The 17,939-nt window shown below is 40.5% G+C and overlaps 1 protein-coding gene across 1 annotated transcript in view; it reads right to left on the bottom strand.

Moving 5' to 3' along the window:
- Positions 1–17,939, bottom strand: part of kcnt1a (potassium sodium-activated channel subfamily T member 1a) — a gene marked incomplete at both ends in the record, with an annotated part of 48,981 nt that overhangs the window by 3,134 nt on the left and 27,908 nt on the right. The window contains 8 exon segments of the mRNA XM_080509873.1: positions 394–528; positions 1,979–2,189; positions 2,286–2,355; positions 2,357–2,516; positions 10,183–10,332; positions 12,324–12,432; positions 14,298–14,406; positions 14,490–14,553. Coding sequence (XP_080365999.1) covers positions 394–528; positions 1,979–2,189; positions 2,286–2,355; positions 2,357–2,516; positions 10,183–10,332; positions 12,324–12,432; positions 14,298–14,406; positions 14,490–14,553 — 1,008 coding nt within the window.

The following is a 17,939-nucleotide window of genomic DNA, read 5'->3' as shown; positions in this document are numbered from 1 at the left end:
GTTTTGTGATTATTTAAAATATCTATTTAGAATATATTTATTTATTTAATATTCATTATACTTATATATTTAAATATTTAAAATACATTTTATATATGTAACTGTTTTCAAAGAAATATTTAAAATTATTTTTTATATAATTTTTTAACTTTTGCAAAAATATTTAAAATATCTATTCAAAATATTAAAATATGTATTTGTTCTATTTATACATTTTAAATATATTCCAAACATTCCAAATATATTTTGAATATTTAAATGTTTTCTTGGATATTAATTAAAAAGAGAGAGAGAGAGAGAGAGAGAGAGAGAGAGAGAGAGAGAGAGAGAGAGAGAGAGAGAGAGAGAGAGAGAGAGAGAGAGAGAGAGAGAGAGAGAGAGGCAGTAAGGAACAGAGCGGCGTGGCGGTGGCGGCGGCCCACCTGGTCCAGTCGTAGGCAGCAGAACGGGGCTTTCTCAGCCAGCAGGTGGCACAAGGTGGGCGAGCTCCCGATGTACGGAGAATTGGGGGGATAACCTTTCACATACCTGGCAACAAATTAAACCCCCCCCCCCCAAAAAAAAAATCAAATCAAAAACACCAAAAACGCCAATGACACATTTCGTTAAAGTACTATGTCCATACGCTTCTCTTGCTGTCGTTTATCGTTGTGCAGTGGAGAAAATTAACATTTAGAAACTGTTTTCAAGCACGGGAATCTAGAAAACGCAATATTTTAATCCTGTTCGAGTTAGTAGGAGGAACCAGGTGAGGAAGGTGGGCGAGAGAGAGAGAGAGAGAGAGAGAGAGAGAGAGAGAGAGAGAGAGAGAGAGAGAGACAGCAGGACTCATTCATTCTTTGATTGTCTGCTTAATGGGAAACATTTTTTGTTTTGTTTTTTAAACGATCGCCAACTGAACAACACGCTTCACTGCACCTGAACACTTCGCATCTGGTTTAAAAAGAATGCTAAATAGTGCCGAAAGCATTCATGAAATTAAGAAGGTCCCTCGATAAAAGTTTCAAGTTTTTGACCAAATTTAAATTCCTAGATTTTCTGTAAGAACTAAAGAATTAACAAACAAAAAAAAAGCACTGGATGTGCAAATTGTACAGTAGAAATGTCATTTTATCCTGTCATTTCAACTCTTTCACAGTTATTTCACTTTTATTTTTCTTAATTTTCCCTCAATTTGAATGTCGGATTAAAGGAGCTACATTCAGAATCTGCTGTGTCTGTGTGAGCCGGACTGGCTCCGCCCACACACACGCCCATCTATGGGAAGAGGAGGAAGTACTTCCTCTCGTGGTGCCATGTGGCAGAGCAAAGCTGCCTGATTGTGGGAGGAGTCGAAGGGGGAGGGAGCCTACCTTGATTGTGATTGGCTAAAACCCCCCGATGACACTTTATAGGGTTTGATTTCTGATTGGCTGCTTGGAGCAACACACTTTTTAAAACCTGGAATAAGCCAAGGAGAGAGAGACGACACACTTTCTTCACTTTCCAGGTATGGAGACGATTATTACTGTCTGAAAACCTTTGGAAAGTGAATTTTGCATTACATGACCCCTTTAAAGCGAAAGTACAAAAATCCTCACGCGTGAAAATTCCACCAATCTAATACAATGCCTCACAAATGGCATTTGCTAATTGTTTATTCATAGTAATTTAACTGCAATCTCATCCGGTAAAGCAGGTGCCATAATATCCTTGAATATATATGTTATATATTATAAATTATACTTTCTGGCGCAAAAATACAGTGAAACGTCCAGAAAACGTCTGCAGCGGTTGCGTAATGCATGTTGTCCTGCTAAATAAAAATGCTAAATAACACAGACGGTCTAATATAAACTGCTTCAAGCAACAGAAATTAGAAGCACACACACACACACACACACACACACACACACACACACACACACACACACACACACAATGCGATTTAGATGGTTCTAAATCTGATTGGACGCCACGTTGTGCACAAATCTCTTACTCGGTGGGCGAGTGTCCCTTCTCATCCGTGAAGACGGAGTCGTCCTCTGACTGGTCGCTCAGCAGGTCGCACGGCAGGATGGAGGCGGAGTCGGCTATTTCCTGGACCGGGGCGATGCTCGGCCGGCGGCCCCCCGACCCGTTCACCGTGGGCGGGGCCAGTTTCCCGCCGGACGGCGGGCTGGCGTTCTGGAGGTCGATGGCGACGGTCCCTGCGGAGGCGAGGCGTCCCGCTTGGTTTCAAACCGGACAAAACCCGGTCGGGATTTCAAATCCCGACCGGGTTGTCCCGGCGTGTGGGTTCTCACCCATGCTGGCGATGATGCTGTGCACGGGGAGCTGCGACGGCCCGTCGTACAGCCCCCCCGCCGGGCGGCCCCTTCCGCTCCTCCTGGTTGAAGATGAAGGCGGAGTTCTCCTCCTTGGTGATGTTGATGTAGTAGCAGGTGTCGGTGGCGGCCATGATGTGGCGCGGGCCGGGGTTCAGCAGGATGCTCTTGTTTTCCTCTCGCTTGATCCCGATCAGACAGACGCCGTACCTGCAACGCCGTCACGTTTCTGCACTTAGCGGCGTCACGTGACGCAACTTTTCAACACTTTCACATGAATGTTGTTTGTCGAAAAAACGTTTAGTGCTTTTCCGCCATTTCAATGTCGGATCATAGGAGCTGCATTCAGAATCTGCTGTGTCTGCGTGGGCCGGACTGGCTCCGCCCACACACACACGCCCATCTATGGGAAGAGGAGGAAGTACTTGCTCTCGTGGCGCCATGTGCCAGAGCAGAGCTGTCTGATTGTGGGAGGAGTCAAAGGGGGAGGAGCCTACATTGATTGTGATTGGCTAAAAAACCCTGATGACACTATATAGGGTTTGATTTCTGATTGGCTGGTTGGAACTTCCTAAAACCTGGAATTTCATCTTAAGTTGGACGGACCGGTAAAATAGTTCCAAAATACAGTAAAAAAATTAAAAAATTAAAAAATTAAATCAAACAATACCTGTATAAAATTACCCCCAAACTCAATTTCACTATTGCGGCGTTCTACATGTTTTCACAAACTCCCCCTGACCTCGCCATGGTGGCTCAAGTTACTTAATATAATATAAATTAGTCACCGATTACCTCCGCAAGAAAGTAATCCGGTTACTTTACTGACTACTGTGGGCGAGTTGCTGGTAAAGGACACCACAATAATCTGACATGCTTTTAGTGCAGCGAACAGCAGTGATGTGGAAGTTATATCACAGAATAAACGTCACAGCAGCTTTCAGGAAGGTGCTTTGTTGGTTTGTCAAAGAAATGTCTGCGCGAGCGGAAAAGTTAATTGGACCTGAGTGCAAACTTTTTTCTGTTATAAAATGAATACATTTTATATTTAATATCAAAATATCTCTTATAATATTAATATAAAATATGAATAAATATATACTGTAATAATAATAATAATAATAATAATAACAATAATAATAATAATAATAATAAATAGATGGATTTATAAATAAATATACAAACATTATAAAAATTACATAATTTCTTATATAAAACTAATAAGTCTACATTTTAGGCCTTATTGCAGGTATTTTAAATGTAATTAATTCGTGTTGCGTATGAAAATAGCAACAAAAAAAATTCTTGACAAGTATATCTCATAATTACTGAAATTTATCGAGAGATTTTTTGCTTATTTCCTCTCCAAAAAAAAAAAATCTCCATAACTTGTCAATTGTACACTTGTGATGTTTGGACTTGAAATAAAACCGAAGAATAACAATTCAGTTCATATTGTGGTTTTCCACCTGCTCTGTGCAGACTTTGGGCCTCGTTGCCATGACAACGCTTGAGTCAAAAATGAAAACGTGTGGGCTTCCGGTTTGGCGACGAGATGGAGTAGTCGCATATTTCCAGGCTCCCACTAAATTCAATAATACTATTCTTTACAGCTCGACTGAGAGCACTAACTGCCGCTGACACTGCTGCTGACTTTGAATAATACTATTAACTCCTCGCGCTGAACAGGAATATGTCTAGCAGAGCCAAGAAAGAGGAGCAAAAAAAGGAGGATCCGGCTGCGAGCGCCATTATGGCTATGCTAACAACGATGCTAGCGGACCATAAGACGTCTCTTTCATCGGAATTTAACACCGCCTTTTCCAAACTGGAGAAGAAACTAGACAACATTCAGACCACACTTCTGGATCACCAGAAGCGTCTCTCCTCGCTGGAACTATCCGCCGACACGACAAGTCAAGACGTGCTCGCCATGGATACCAAGCTAACTTCCGTAGCTGAGGAAAATGCTAGGCTAAAAGTGAAACTTATAGATCTAGAAAGTAGAAGCCGCCGGAACAACATACGAATTGTTGGCTTACCCGAAAACATCGAAGGTCCACACCCAACAACATTCTTCTCTCAACTCCTGGTCGAGGTTTTTGGTGAACCTACGCTGACGTCGGCCCCGGAGCTGGACCGTGCTCACCGCTCGCTAATAGCTAAGCCAGGCCCCGGTGAGAGGCCTCGAGCCGTCGTGATTTGCTTCCACAGGTTCCAGATGAGGGAGCTGGTGGTGCGGGAAGCTCGGAAACTTAGAGGCAAACTGAAATACAAGGACTCCCCGATCCACATTTTTGAAGACTACTGCCCTGAAGTTCTGGAACAGCGGGCCGTGTACCGAGACGTTATGAGGGAGCTCTACAACCTCGGCCTCAGACCAGCCCTCCATTACCCGGCTAAGCTAATGGTTACGACGAAGGATGGAAAGAGACGGCGGCTTACATCTCTTGAAGATGCCCAGGACTTTGTTAGGTCCCAGAAGCGCAGCCAAGGTGCCACAAATGACTAAAATCGTTTGAAAGGGCTTTAATGTGAAATATGCTTGCTACATAATGCACAGTTACATTGCACTAGCTTGGCCCATTATGGCAGCGCTTATGGGCCAAAGCCCGGTTATTGGCCTTATTAATCAGCATACGGACTGATAGAAGCATTTGACATTGTGTTGACTGTTTTATTGGGGGCTTTCTTTACCTTTCTTCTTCTTCCCCAGGTTCATGAGGATTGTGTTTTACCATGTTTAGCTGTGGTTATATGGGGTCGGCTTGAAGTTTGATTATAAATATTACATTTGTTTTAAGCATACATGTGTATGTATATATATATATATATATATATATATATATATATATATATATATATATATATTTTTTTTTTTTTTTTTTTTCTCTCCTCTGGATCTTCGAAGTTCTTTGAGCATTCTACATTTTACGTTAACTTAATGAGTGTTAGTTGCAGTTTTGTACCACCTTAAAATGATCTGGCTCAGTTTGAGCTGAACTGTTCTTAAGGGATGGAAATACCGGAAGCCAAAATGGATATTTCCATGCAGGCGCAAGGACAGCGTACTGCGGTGAAAAGGACACTAAAAGTTCAGTTTCGACATTGGGGTTTTCAGGTTTTGGGACCATGGTTTTGTAAGGGGTTGCCAGGTTTGATTTACCTGGCATTGCTGCCTATTGTTTTTGTGTGTGTGTGTCAGAGAGAGAATGTTGTGTTTTTATGTTTGTGTTTTTGGTTTGCTTGTTTCCTTGTTTTCTTCTATTATGCTTCTGTTCTCCCCCTCCCGTTACTAGTACTCTCTGCAGTTTCCAACAGCCACTCACCGGTCCTCCATCTGGTCTGCTTGTACACACCAGCCCGCTCTGCTCTCCTAATTGGATGTGGTGAGATATGACCAGAACCAGTAATGCACTTAGATTTATTTCATGGAATGTGAGAGGTGCGGGAAATGTTACCAAAAATGATAGGATTCTGACCCATCTTCAACATCTTAGAGGAGATATATTTTTCCTTCAGGAGACCCACCTTCGCAACAGAGAGGTTTCGCGACTAAAAAGGGGTTGGATTGGCCATATCTTCCACTCAAAATTCAACGAAAGGGCCAGGGGCACTGCTATCCTTATTCGTAAAAACATTCCATTTGAGCTCGGCAAAACTGTAGCGGACCCAGCTGGCCGTTATGTTATTGTCTCCGGCAAGCTGTATGATACCTTGGTTATATTCGCTTGCGTCTATGGCCCCAATTGGGATGACAGCTCGTTCGTGACAAAATTATTCACTTCCTTTCCCAATATTGACAACCATTACATCATTATGGGCGGGGATTTTAACCTTGTACAAGACCCTATACTGGACCGCTCATCTAATAAATTGCTTCCCTTATCCAATTCAGCTAAAACATTAGATACCTTCACCAAACAGTTGGGGCTTATAGACCCTTGGAGACATACCTCTCCTACAACTAAACAGTTTTCCTATTTCTCCCATATACATCGCACTTACACTCGCATAGACTTTTTTCTCCTTGACAATAGATTACTCTCCAAAATTGATTCATGTAACTATCATAGCATCGTAATCTCAGATCACGCTCCCACATCAGTTGATATTATGTACACTCAAATCAGACCCTTTAAACAATGGCGATTCAACTCCACTCTACTGGCAGAAGAACAATACAAGCATTTCGTACATGATCAAATAAAAATTTTCTTTGAACTAAACGACTCACCAGAAATAAGCAGAGCAATATTATGGGAAGCATCTAAAGCTTATATGAGAGGTCAACTTATATCCTTTGTTTCAAACCAAAATAAAACAGAAACCACTCGCATTGCTGAGTTGCTCCGAAGGATTAAAGATTTGGATGATAGGTACGCTTCCAATCCAGACCCAACCTTGTATAAAGATCGCCTTGGCTTACAAACAGAGTTTGACCTCATGTCTGTTAACAGAGCAAAATTACTAATACTCAAATCGAGACAACGCTTTTTTGAATCTGGGGAAAAAGCTGGGAAGCTTTTAGCCCACCGTATCCGGGAGGAAGCATCCTCCAGGCTTATTCCATCTATCCGATCTAATACGGGAGAACTACTCACTGATCCAACCAAGATTAACGAAACATTTGCTGCATTCTATACTACACTTTATACCTCAGACTGCCCCCCTCCTTCAAATGAACTGTTTGGTGATATGCCCTTTCCTCAAGTGGAACCTGAGGTTGCGAGGGGCTTGGGTCAACCCATTACTGTTGCTGAAGTCACAGAAGCCATTAAATCATTGCAAAGCAGTAAATCACCTGGCCCGGATGGCTTCAGTGCAGAGTATTTTAAGACTTTTTCCAATGCTCTTGCTCCAGCTCTAAGAGACATGTATAATGAAGCATTTTTAAACCGCCGTCTCCCAGAATCCTTATCAAAGGCCACTATTTCTCTTATCCTGAAAAAAGAGAAGGATCCCTTGCTCTGCAGCAGTTATAGACCAATTTCACTCCTAAATGTAGACCTAAAAATTCTCTCCAAGGTGCTCGCTCTCCGGCTCCAGCGGGTGATGTCTTCCATCATCTCGCTGGACCAAACAGGTTTTATGTCTGGTCGGCAGTCCTCACATAATACCCGGCGCCTTCTGAATATCATCCATTCACCAAATCCCATGATGCCAGAAGTGGTGGTATCTCTTGATGCGGAGAAAGCCTTCGACCGGGTTGAATGGGAGTATTTATTTACGGTAATGGGTCGGTTCGGTCTTAGTAAAGATTTTATTCTCTGGGTTAAACTCTTATATTCGTCCCCAGTGGCTTCAGTGCGTACGAATAACACATTATCTCCCCCCATCTCTCTTAAAAGAGGCACTAGACAGGGATGCCCGCTGTCACCACTCCTGTTCGCTATCGCGATAGAACCCCTTGCTCTTTGGCTGCGTGCAGAAGAGGGCTTTCAAGGTATTACCAGATTGAATACTCAACACAAAACCTCGCTTTATGCAGATGATCTGCTCTTGTATATTTCAGACCCTGTTACCTCTCTCCCTGTGATTATCGACATTTTGGAGCGGTTTGGCATGTATTCTGGTTACAAAGTTAATTATCAAAAAAGTGAACTGTTTCCGGTTAATGCATTAGCTAAACAGCTCCCACGTTCTCTAACATCATTTAAATGGGCAGACAACGGGATCCGCTACCTGGGAATTTTTGTCACTCCTAATATGTCTGATATGCTCCGGGCAAATTTTTTACCTTTAATTGAAAAGATAGAGAAGGATTTTGCCCGTTGGTCTGTCTTACCTCTATCTCTCGCTGGTCGGGTTAACTTGATCAAGATGATCACCCTTCCTAAACTTCTCTACCTTTTTCAACATGTCCCCATATTTATCACAAAATCATTTTTCGATAAATTAGATAAATCAATTTCCAAATTCCTATGGGGAACTAAACCGGCTCGAATACGCAAATCAATTCTACAATCCCCTAAATGTGAGGGAGGGCTTGCCCTCCCCAATTTTAGGCATTATTATTGGGCAGCTAACATACAGAAACTTCTATATTGGATGGTTGGAGGCTCTGAGCCCCTCCCAGCTTGGGTGCATCTTGAGACTGCAACCCCACACTTTTCACTACGTTCTGCCCTATGCTCATCACTCACTCTTCCTTTAAAACCTGTAGGTACTAGCCCCATTGCATCGATCTCCATGCGAATATGGAACCAGCTCAGGAAGTGTTTGGTCTTGCAGGGCCCCTCCATACTAAGCCCACTACTGAAAAACCACTTATTCAAACCTTCTTGTACTGACCCCGCATTTGCAATTTGGCACGATCGTGGTATTATTGCCGTGAAAGACCTCTATAAAGATGGCATCTTTTTATCCTTCGCTGAACTGTCTTCTAAATATGACTTACCGAACTCCCACCTTTTTCGTTTTTTCCAGGCGAGAGATTTTGTAAAGAAGCAGTTCCCACACTTCCCAAATCGCCCTCCGGAAACTTTGATCGACACTTTGCTATCGATGGGCCCCAATCACAAAAAGTGCATCTCCGTACTATACACCTCCTTACGTTCAATTGCCCCAAACCCCTTATCATTAATTCGAGCTTCATGGGAGAGTGATTTAAATATGAATATAACAGAGCAACATTGGAACTCCGCCCTGAAGTTGGTCCATTCCTCCTCGATATGCGCCCGCCATAGCCTCATCCAATGCAAAATCCTCCACAAAGTTCACTATACCAATTCAAGACTATCTAAAATCTATCCCTCTGTTAGCAATATCTGCACTCGATGTAAACAATCTCCTGCTGATCATATTCATATGTTCTGGTCTTGTCCTAAGCTATGTTCTTTTTGGGAGAGTATTTTCAACACTATAGGAGGGGCATATGGTCAGACAATTCCTCCTAATCCGTTATCAGCTATATTTGGCCTCTCCCCTGACACCACATTTTCTAAGTCATTAAAACATTCTGTTGCCTTTACGACCTTGTTGGCCAGGCGACTCATTTTGTACAATTGGAAGTTGGCTCAACCCCCATCATATGCTCGTTGGATTAAAGAAGTCCTCTACAATCTAAAATTGGAAAAACTCCGGTTCTCGTTAAAGGGCTCTACTCAAACGTTCCAGAGTTTGTGGAATCCCTTTCTGTTGTACATCAAGTCTCTTGATTTATCCCCAGATCCTGATGAGGAATGATCTCTTCTATTTATTTATATGTTTATTTTATTTATTTATTTATTAAATTTTTCCTCCCCCCCTTTTTTTTTTTTTTTTTTTTTTTTTTTTTTTTTTTTCTTTTTCCCCCCCATTCTTTAATGTCTGTCCTTTACGTGGTATGAGTGTGTGTGCGAATGTCTATGTTTGTATCGTAGGTTTGTGCCATGTGTCCAAGGTTATATGACCTGAGTGGGGTGGGTGGGTGAAGGGTGGGGGGCATGAGGGGCTTTATTATTTTTGAAATGTACAATTTCATTTACATTTGTTTTGAAAAATGTCAATAAAAAGAGTTGGAAAAAAAAAAAAAAAAAAATGAAAACGTGTGTTGTGTTTTATTCTGACAGTCTGACAGAACTGCCACTGATGATGCTTACAGGGTTTAGTTCTCTGCATGGCTTTGTTATAAAAAACAAAACAAAAAACAACAGCGCCCCCTTGTGGCCCGGCATGAGTACTACATTAAAACATGTGTAAACGTGAAGCTTTTCACTTGTCGGGTGTTACATGGTAACGTGATCCATGTTGGTCGATTCCAATTCACAAACTCGGGGAAAATAATTGATCAGATAGGGAAAAAAAAATCTGGCTTATTGTGAAACTCACAATAATTCAGACGGACCGGGAGCATAAAGAAAACAACTTGCGGGTGATTCTGTCGCTTACTCACTTCTTGTGAGCGTGGAAGGAGGCGTACGTGAAGCTTTTCCCGTTGTACTCGCCGAAGAACTTGCTGTCAGACACGCGGATGTGGTAGACCTCGTTGCCGGAGCAACACCCGTACATCCGCTGCCACTGCTCCGGAGACTGCTGCCCCTCGCTGCACTCGTCCAGACAAAAATCACAAGAGTCACTCAATCCATTAAAATAAAAAATAAAAAATAAAAAATGTTTACAAAAAAAAATAATCATTAAAATTAATTAATTGAATTCAATTATTTTAAATAAAATTAATAAATAAAAAAATGTATACATAAAAAAATGTATACATAAAAAAATTAAATTAAATTAAATTAAATTAAAAAAATTTATTAAATTAATTTGAAATAAATACAGTCACCAATAACAACTGGAGGACTTTAATTACACGAGTTTTGTTGGATGGTATGTTTTTTCTTTTTTTTGGGCGGGGGTGGTGTGTAATGCCGCATTATGTAATAACGCTGCATTTTGTAATACAATTCTCGAATGAACTTGTCACATATTGCAGCATTTATTACAAAATGTGGGATGAACGATAAAATGCACTCAGAGACACTTCTGAGAATCTGGTTTCATATCTTCAAGAAAATAGAAATGGCTGGTGGGACATTAAAAATGTAAAAGCCACAATGTGAACGAAAAGATCAAACGTTAAACAGTTTTTTTAAGTCTGCAGGAACATGTGATCTTGATCGAGGCATCAACATGCAAACCTTTATATCAAAACTTGTAAATATTTACACAAGATGATTTATGGAACCGGATTTCGGTCCGACTTTCTCAATTCAGAGAGGCAAAAAAACGTGTTTTAAAACGACTTCCTGTGCGACCGATGCTTTGCACGTCTGCAGACAAACAATGCAAGAGTGGAGACAAGCCGGTGCACACCTCCGCGTTCACCCTCAACGACGAAAGAACAGAGAGCTGCACTTTCTGAAGAGTTGTCAGGCGCACAGCGAGAAGCAAAGCCCATTGATTCCTCTTTTAACGCTTTTATTTCCCCCTCCTCCTCTCAGCCACTGACATCAGCTTTTAAAAGTGATCTGTTTGCATGCTGTGAGAAATCATTTTCCGCCAGAGAGCTTTTCATACTGTTTTACAGGAGAACACATGCACAAAAAAAAAAAAAAAATCAATTTAGGCGCCGCCTGTTCTCCCTTTCCGTGCACTCTGCCGTCACGTCCCGCTGAGATCCACATTGAACGAGGACTTCTGTCTTCGCTTTAGTGTTTTTAACCTCCTTCATGGATTCTAGTCACACTGAGGAGGAACATGAACTTTACAGAGAAATCAACCCCCGACCTCTTCATTCAGCTTTATTTTTCATTATATCTTTATAGTCTATCTATCTATCTATCATAGCAATAATAATAACAACAACAATAATAATAATACTACTACTAATAATAAATGTATTCAATTGAAATAGTTTGAATTATCATTATCAATAATAATAATAATAATAATAATAATAATAATAATAATTTTGCCTTAAGTTCAGTTTTTAGTTGGCGGCTCACTTGCTCCTCTTTTGGGGAAAAAAGAGAAGTAGTTCCTCAAGTTCCTGCAATAATCTGTTTTATGTTTAATAACCTTTTATCTATCTATCTATCTATCTATCTATCTATCTATCTATCTATCTATCTATCTACCATTATCGTTATTATCAATCTATTTATTTATTTAAAACTAAATCTGTGGAAAAGTCTTGTTTAAATCTGTTACCAGTTCATTTTCTAATAATAATAGTAATAACAATAATAACAAAAATAATAATAATAATAATAATAATAATAACAATAATAACAAAAAAAATAATAATAATAACAATAATAATAATAATAATAATAATAATAATAATAATAAAAAAATAAAAATATAAGACATGAATCATTCTGGTGAGGTGAGGTGAGGTGAGGTGAGATGAGATGAGATGAGATGAGATGAGATGAGATGAGATGAGATGAGATGAGATGAGATGAGATGAGATGAGATGAGATGAGATGAGATGAGATGAGATGAGATGAGATGAGTTGAGTTGAGTTGAGTTGAGTTGAGTTGAGTTGAGATCAGATGAGGTGAGGTGAGGTGAGGTGAGGTGAAACTGACCGTCCACGGGAGGTGTGAACGAGGAGCGTGACCAAGGTGGAGGTGGCGGGGCAGACACAGTTGAGAGCCAACATGGCGTACTTGAACTCCTCCTCACACACGACATGATCTGAAAGCAAAGGTCACATCTTATCATCTCATCATCTTATCATCTTATTGTCTCTTCAATGTGGACGTCCACAAAACTCCTGCAGCCGTTTGCTTCATGGGTGTTTTGGGGGTTTATTTCATGTCAGCATCTCATCTAACTAAGGCCTTCGTGTTGTGAAATTTGTTTAAAAATAAAAAAAATCTATGTATTCAATTTTCTCCTTGCGGGTCAGTTTTGGCCCACGGTCATTATGTTTGCCGCCTGCTTTAGGCTATAGAATATCAACAACTACTTACACTGCCGCAAGCTAATAGGTGAGCGCAGTGTCGTCATGGCGGGTAAAATATTTAAACTACATCCCCTGTAAATGGAGTTAAATGGTTGGAGTTCACATGTTTAACTGTGGCGGCGTCGAGGGCAGTTTGCTGCTGTCGCAGTCACTTCATGGAGTCCTCGCTGGTTGCCCGGCAACAAGAAAAAGCCATGAAGCCCAGACGGAAATAATTACAGCCTTCAACTCTGTGCAAAATGATCATTTTCAGTGGTTTAAAACACTTTTATTTTATTTTTTTGGGGGGGGGGGGGGGGTGACTCCACGGAGTGGCGATATAACAAAGAGGGCTTCTCGGATGTTTTCCGCGCAGGTGACTTAATCATTCTGCGGCTTTAGCTTCGTCCTCAGACCGTTGGAAAGAAACAAAAAAAATGTTTTTTGGCGGCGGCAGAAAAACGGTGACTTTAATTTCCCTGGTGGTGAAAAAAACTAAACAAAAACGGCTTTTTGATTTCTGATGCCACAGAAGCTCATCTTCCCACAAATGGTCTCTGTGAGGGAGTTCTGGTACAAAAGGTTGGTGAGTTTACCACAAGTTTTTTTTTTTTTTTTTTACAGATTTCAGATAGAATTAGTTTTTTTTTTTTTTTTATTTCCGTCCCAAAAAATCACACTCTGCAGCAAACATGGCCTCCGATCCATGAAATGCTATTGAAATGACATTAAAACAAACAGATCCTGTTGCTTTACTTTAATTTATTCATGCAGGTATATATGATCAGCGTGTGATTTCTCATCAGAATTGATCTGTTCAGCTCTATTTTATTCAGACTTTATGGTGATTTTGATCACATTCGTAGGGTTTGATTCCAGGGAATCACTTGTAAAAAAATGTGAAAATGAAACCTGCCATGATGTCTTTATTGAACCTTGTAAGGAAAATTAAATCCATGTGTAAACTGTAGAGGGTGTCGCACTGCCGGAGAGCTGTGAAACTCAATTTCTTAAATCTCAAAATGGCCCAAAATTATCCAAAATCCGACACATTCTTCAAAATAACCCACTTCCTGTTGAGTTTGTGCTTAAGAGACGGTTTTTTGTGTGTGCGTCTTGATGTCTTTTATATATAAATGTGTCTGATTTCGTAGTTTTAAGTGAAACGGGATCCTGGGGCGGACTTTTTTACCTGCAAGTGGCGCTGTCGAGCCATTTTGCGTGTGACGCGTGTGATTCCTGTGTGCAACTTTTCAAGCATGTTTAACCCTAAAAAACTACATTGTTTTGTCAGGATAATAATAATTAAAAAAAAACAGAAATAATAATAATATTCAAATAATAATGAGAATATAATAATATTAACAATATTGATAATATTATTATTATTAGTATTAATAATAACAATGATAATAATAATATATTTTTTATTTTTTTAATTATTATTATTATTGTTTTAGGATGATGCTGGTTTTGTTGCCCCCAAAAGCTTTTATAATATTAATCTAATTGTTGTCAATTCACCTCATAGATGTGGAACAGGAACATGTATTCTCATTGCTTGAAGACAAACATTTTTCTTCTTCTTCTTTTTTTTTTTTTAACTGCCTCTTACCTGCAAATTTCACATGAAACTTGTTCTCGGGCTTGAGGATTTGAACATAAAGGGGACAATTGGGAGCAAAGTCCTTCACAGCCCAAGCCCTCAGAATGGTCTGGTGATCCTGTGGGAGGGGAAGCCAGTCTGAATGTTACTCAATTCCATTCGTAGCCGTAAACGTAAACTGCAAACGTGTGTTCGTCTCACCGCAGCCATGCGATCCACCTCGTTACGACTGCTCAGAATGAAACAGGCCTCCGCATCGTCCATCCTGTAGCAACAGGGATCACAAATGGCAAAACACAATTTTATAAATCAGGAAAAAACCACAAAAAAAAAAAACCCAAACAACAACAAAACAATCAAATCCTGCAACAACAGCGGCGGCAACCAAACCGTGAGAGGAGGCACACCAGGACAAGCTCTTCAGTCGATGTCTAGTCGTACAAACAACTGTGATATAATATGTAGTGTACAGTGACTGTGTAAATCTTTTTTTTTTTTTTTTTGCATATATGATTAATGGAACCAGAAGAGTGCAGGATGCAAAACAAGTGTGGGAGTATTTTGAAAGAGCGCCAGATGTAAGGGATGCAAGCTCAACACACACACACACACACACACACACTCACACACACACACACACACACACACACACACACACACACACACACACACACACACACACACACACACACACACACACACACGACACCCGGCCAAATGTATACGGCGAAGTTATATAATCTATTCTATTGTCACGTTAATGGGAGGAATCCTGCACGCTGTAAAAAAAAAAAAAATGTCAACGCAAAAACAATTTAAAAGCAACAGCAGTGACACTCTTCTAATGAACAGTTGATTAAGAGTCTGCAGTGATTTATTTTGCAGATTAAAGGCCTTTTGATGACGCTCTGAATGGATTTGTGGCGTTGTATAAGGTCTAATCCTGGTCTCATAGTCTCATAGCGTAACATCCATTGAAAAAAAAAAATTTTTGTTAAAAATCCCAACAAAATTATAAAACGTGCCGTTGTTGTAAAACGTTTGGACGAGCTGCTGCTTCAGTTTAACCCCATAATCAACTTGAATCAGAACGACGGGCTGCAAAACCTTGTAAAAAAAAACAAAAAACCCTTGTTTTTCTGACTATTTGATTTAAAAAAAATTTTTTTAAATTGTAGTGTTAAAGGACAGATTGTGTAAACACACTGAGGATAATGTGTCCTGCTACAAAAACCACTGAAACAAAAGAATAGACAAAGATTTTTTTTTTTTTTTTTTTTTTGTGTCGGCATAATCAAAAGAAAGGAAAAAAACTTTCTTTCAATAGAGAAACTTTACGCCGCCGAAAACACAACGAAAAAATAAATAAATAAATGGCTGCCAAAGTGGAACTTTTTGGAAAATGTTTCGACTCCCGTCTCCATGGAAACGGGGGGGAGGAAAACTCGTCTGCTCAGTAGGCAATCAGAACAAAGTTTCCTCCGTTCGTGTCTTGATTCCCAGTCTTCTCCTGGGACTTGGTGCTTTTATTTTGACAGTCAGCGTAATAACAATCCGACTTTTGTCGTCTGTCCACGAGAACGTCCGCGTTTGTTCATGTTTATAATAGATTGTTTTCTGCATGTGTGTGTGGTTTCATTAAAAAAAAAAAAAAAAGAAAAAAGAAACAGCGCCTGCTAGTGGCCCAACGTGAAAACCTCTGTTACAGTTAAACGTTTGAATCACTTCCGACCTTCACATTCATATTCAGACAGTTCAAAAATACACATTTTCATCAAATAAGAGGCGACTTATACCTCCACTGCTTCTTTTTTAACAATTTTCACATCCTGCACCCCCCCCACCCTAAAAAAAAAAAAAACCTAAATTGCACTTGACACGTGCAATAATTAAAAAAGAAAAAAAAAAAAAAAAAAAAAAAAAAAAAAAAAGCCCTGATTCATTCTTCTTTAAAGCTACAGAAATAAACTGATTGACAGCAGGTTTTTATTCTCGCGGCCTCATTCATGGAAGTTTCGAGACTCAAAGCGACGGGATGAATGTGAGACGGGCTCACGTTGGTTGACTTCATCGCTTCGGATTGAAGGAGAGAAGAAAAGAAAAGAGGGAGAGTTTGAATTCTTAATTGCAGTGTTGTGCCACATAAAGGGCCTGACAAGCCTATTTACCGGGTGAGGGAAGGAAACGAAAGTGATATCCAGGACAATGGTGATTCACACCCTGCTCACAGTTTGAGGTCATTCGTGATACTTCAAAAAACCAAAAATGTCGGGGTTGGAAAAACGTTGCTTGACTCTCATTCCTCAAAGAAGAATTCTTCCAAAAAAAAAATCAAAAATCAATCGAACAAGGAAAACACTTAATGGAGGCTGGAGGAGGTTTTTTTTCCTTTCTTTCACCTTTAATAACAGCAATTATCTCCAGCAGAGCCTTTGTCATTTTCTCAGGTTAATTTGTGTTCCAGTGGAAAAAAGCACGAACGGTAAATAGACTTTCTTCTAAAATGCATTTAACCACTTCAGCAGCTTCAACATGACCAACATGATCAGTCACATTCACACATAGTCGTTCATGCTTGCTCATGGAAGATGTTTACATTATATAATATATATACATATTTTGAATATTTTGTTTCCCAAACTACTGGAAGGAGTTTCTGCTGGTAAATTAGTACATTAACGTGTGATTTACTGTGTGAAACAGACTTTATGGTGAGATATTTTTCTATGTGGTAACTCAAACTTTCACTGGGGAGACAATCAACTCCCAGCCTCTCTCTACCTCTCTCTCTCTCTCTCTCTCTCTCTCTCTCTCTCTGTCACTCTGTCTCAAGCTCCCAGCCTCTCTCTACCTCTCTCTCTCTGTCACTCCCAGCTTCTCGCTACCTCTACCTCTCTCTCTCTCTCAAGCTCCCAGCCTCTCTCTACCTCTCTCTCTCTCTCTCTCACTCCCAGCCTCTCGCTACCTCTACCTCTCTCTCTCTCTCAAGCTCCCAGCCTCTCTCTACCTCTCTCTCTCTCTCTCTCACTCCCAGCCTCTCGCTACCTCTACCTCTCTCTCTCTCTTACTCCCAGCCTCACGCTACCTCTACCTTTCTCTCTCTCTCTCTCTCTCTCTCTCTGTCACGCTGTCTCAAGCTCCCAGCCTCTCTCTACCTCTCTCTCTCCCTCCCAGACTCCCAGTCTCTCACTACCTCTCTCTCTCTCTCTCTCTCTCCCCAGCCTCTTTCTACCTCTTTCTCTCACTCTCTCTCTGTCACTGTCTCAAGCTCCCAGCCTCTCTCTCTCTCTCTCTCTCTCTCAAGCTCCCAGCTTCTCTTTACCTCTCTCTCTCTCTCCCTCCCAGCCTCTCTGTACTTCTACCTCTTTCTGTCTCTGTCTCTCCCTCTCAGCCTCTCTCTCTCTCTCTCCCTCTCCCCATTTCTCAGCCTCTTTCCTCACTCTTTCATCACTCCAATATATTCAATATCTTCCTCCACCAAAATGTCTAAATTCTTACATACCTTTAATTCTCTCTCTCTCTGTCTCTTTCTCTCTCTCTCTCTCTCTGATTTGCAAACCAAACTGAACTGAAGCATTAAAGTCTCCAGCAGAGAACTGCCAAGGAATCCGGATCTAAAACTCACAGAAACCATCATTTACAGGCACGACG

The sequence above is a fragment of the Blennius ocellaris genome (assembly GCF_963422515.1).
Source record: "Blennius ocellaris genome assembly, chromosome: 15".
Taxonomy (NCBI): Eukaryota; Metazoa; Chordata; class Actinopteri; order Blenniiformes; family Blenniidae; genus Blennius; species Blennius ocellaris.
Note: the sequence above shows the minus strand (reverse complement) of the source record. Positions and strands in the feature narration are given on the sequence as shown.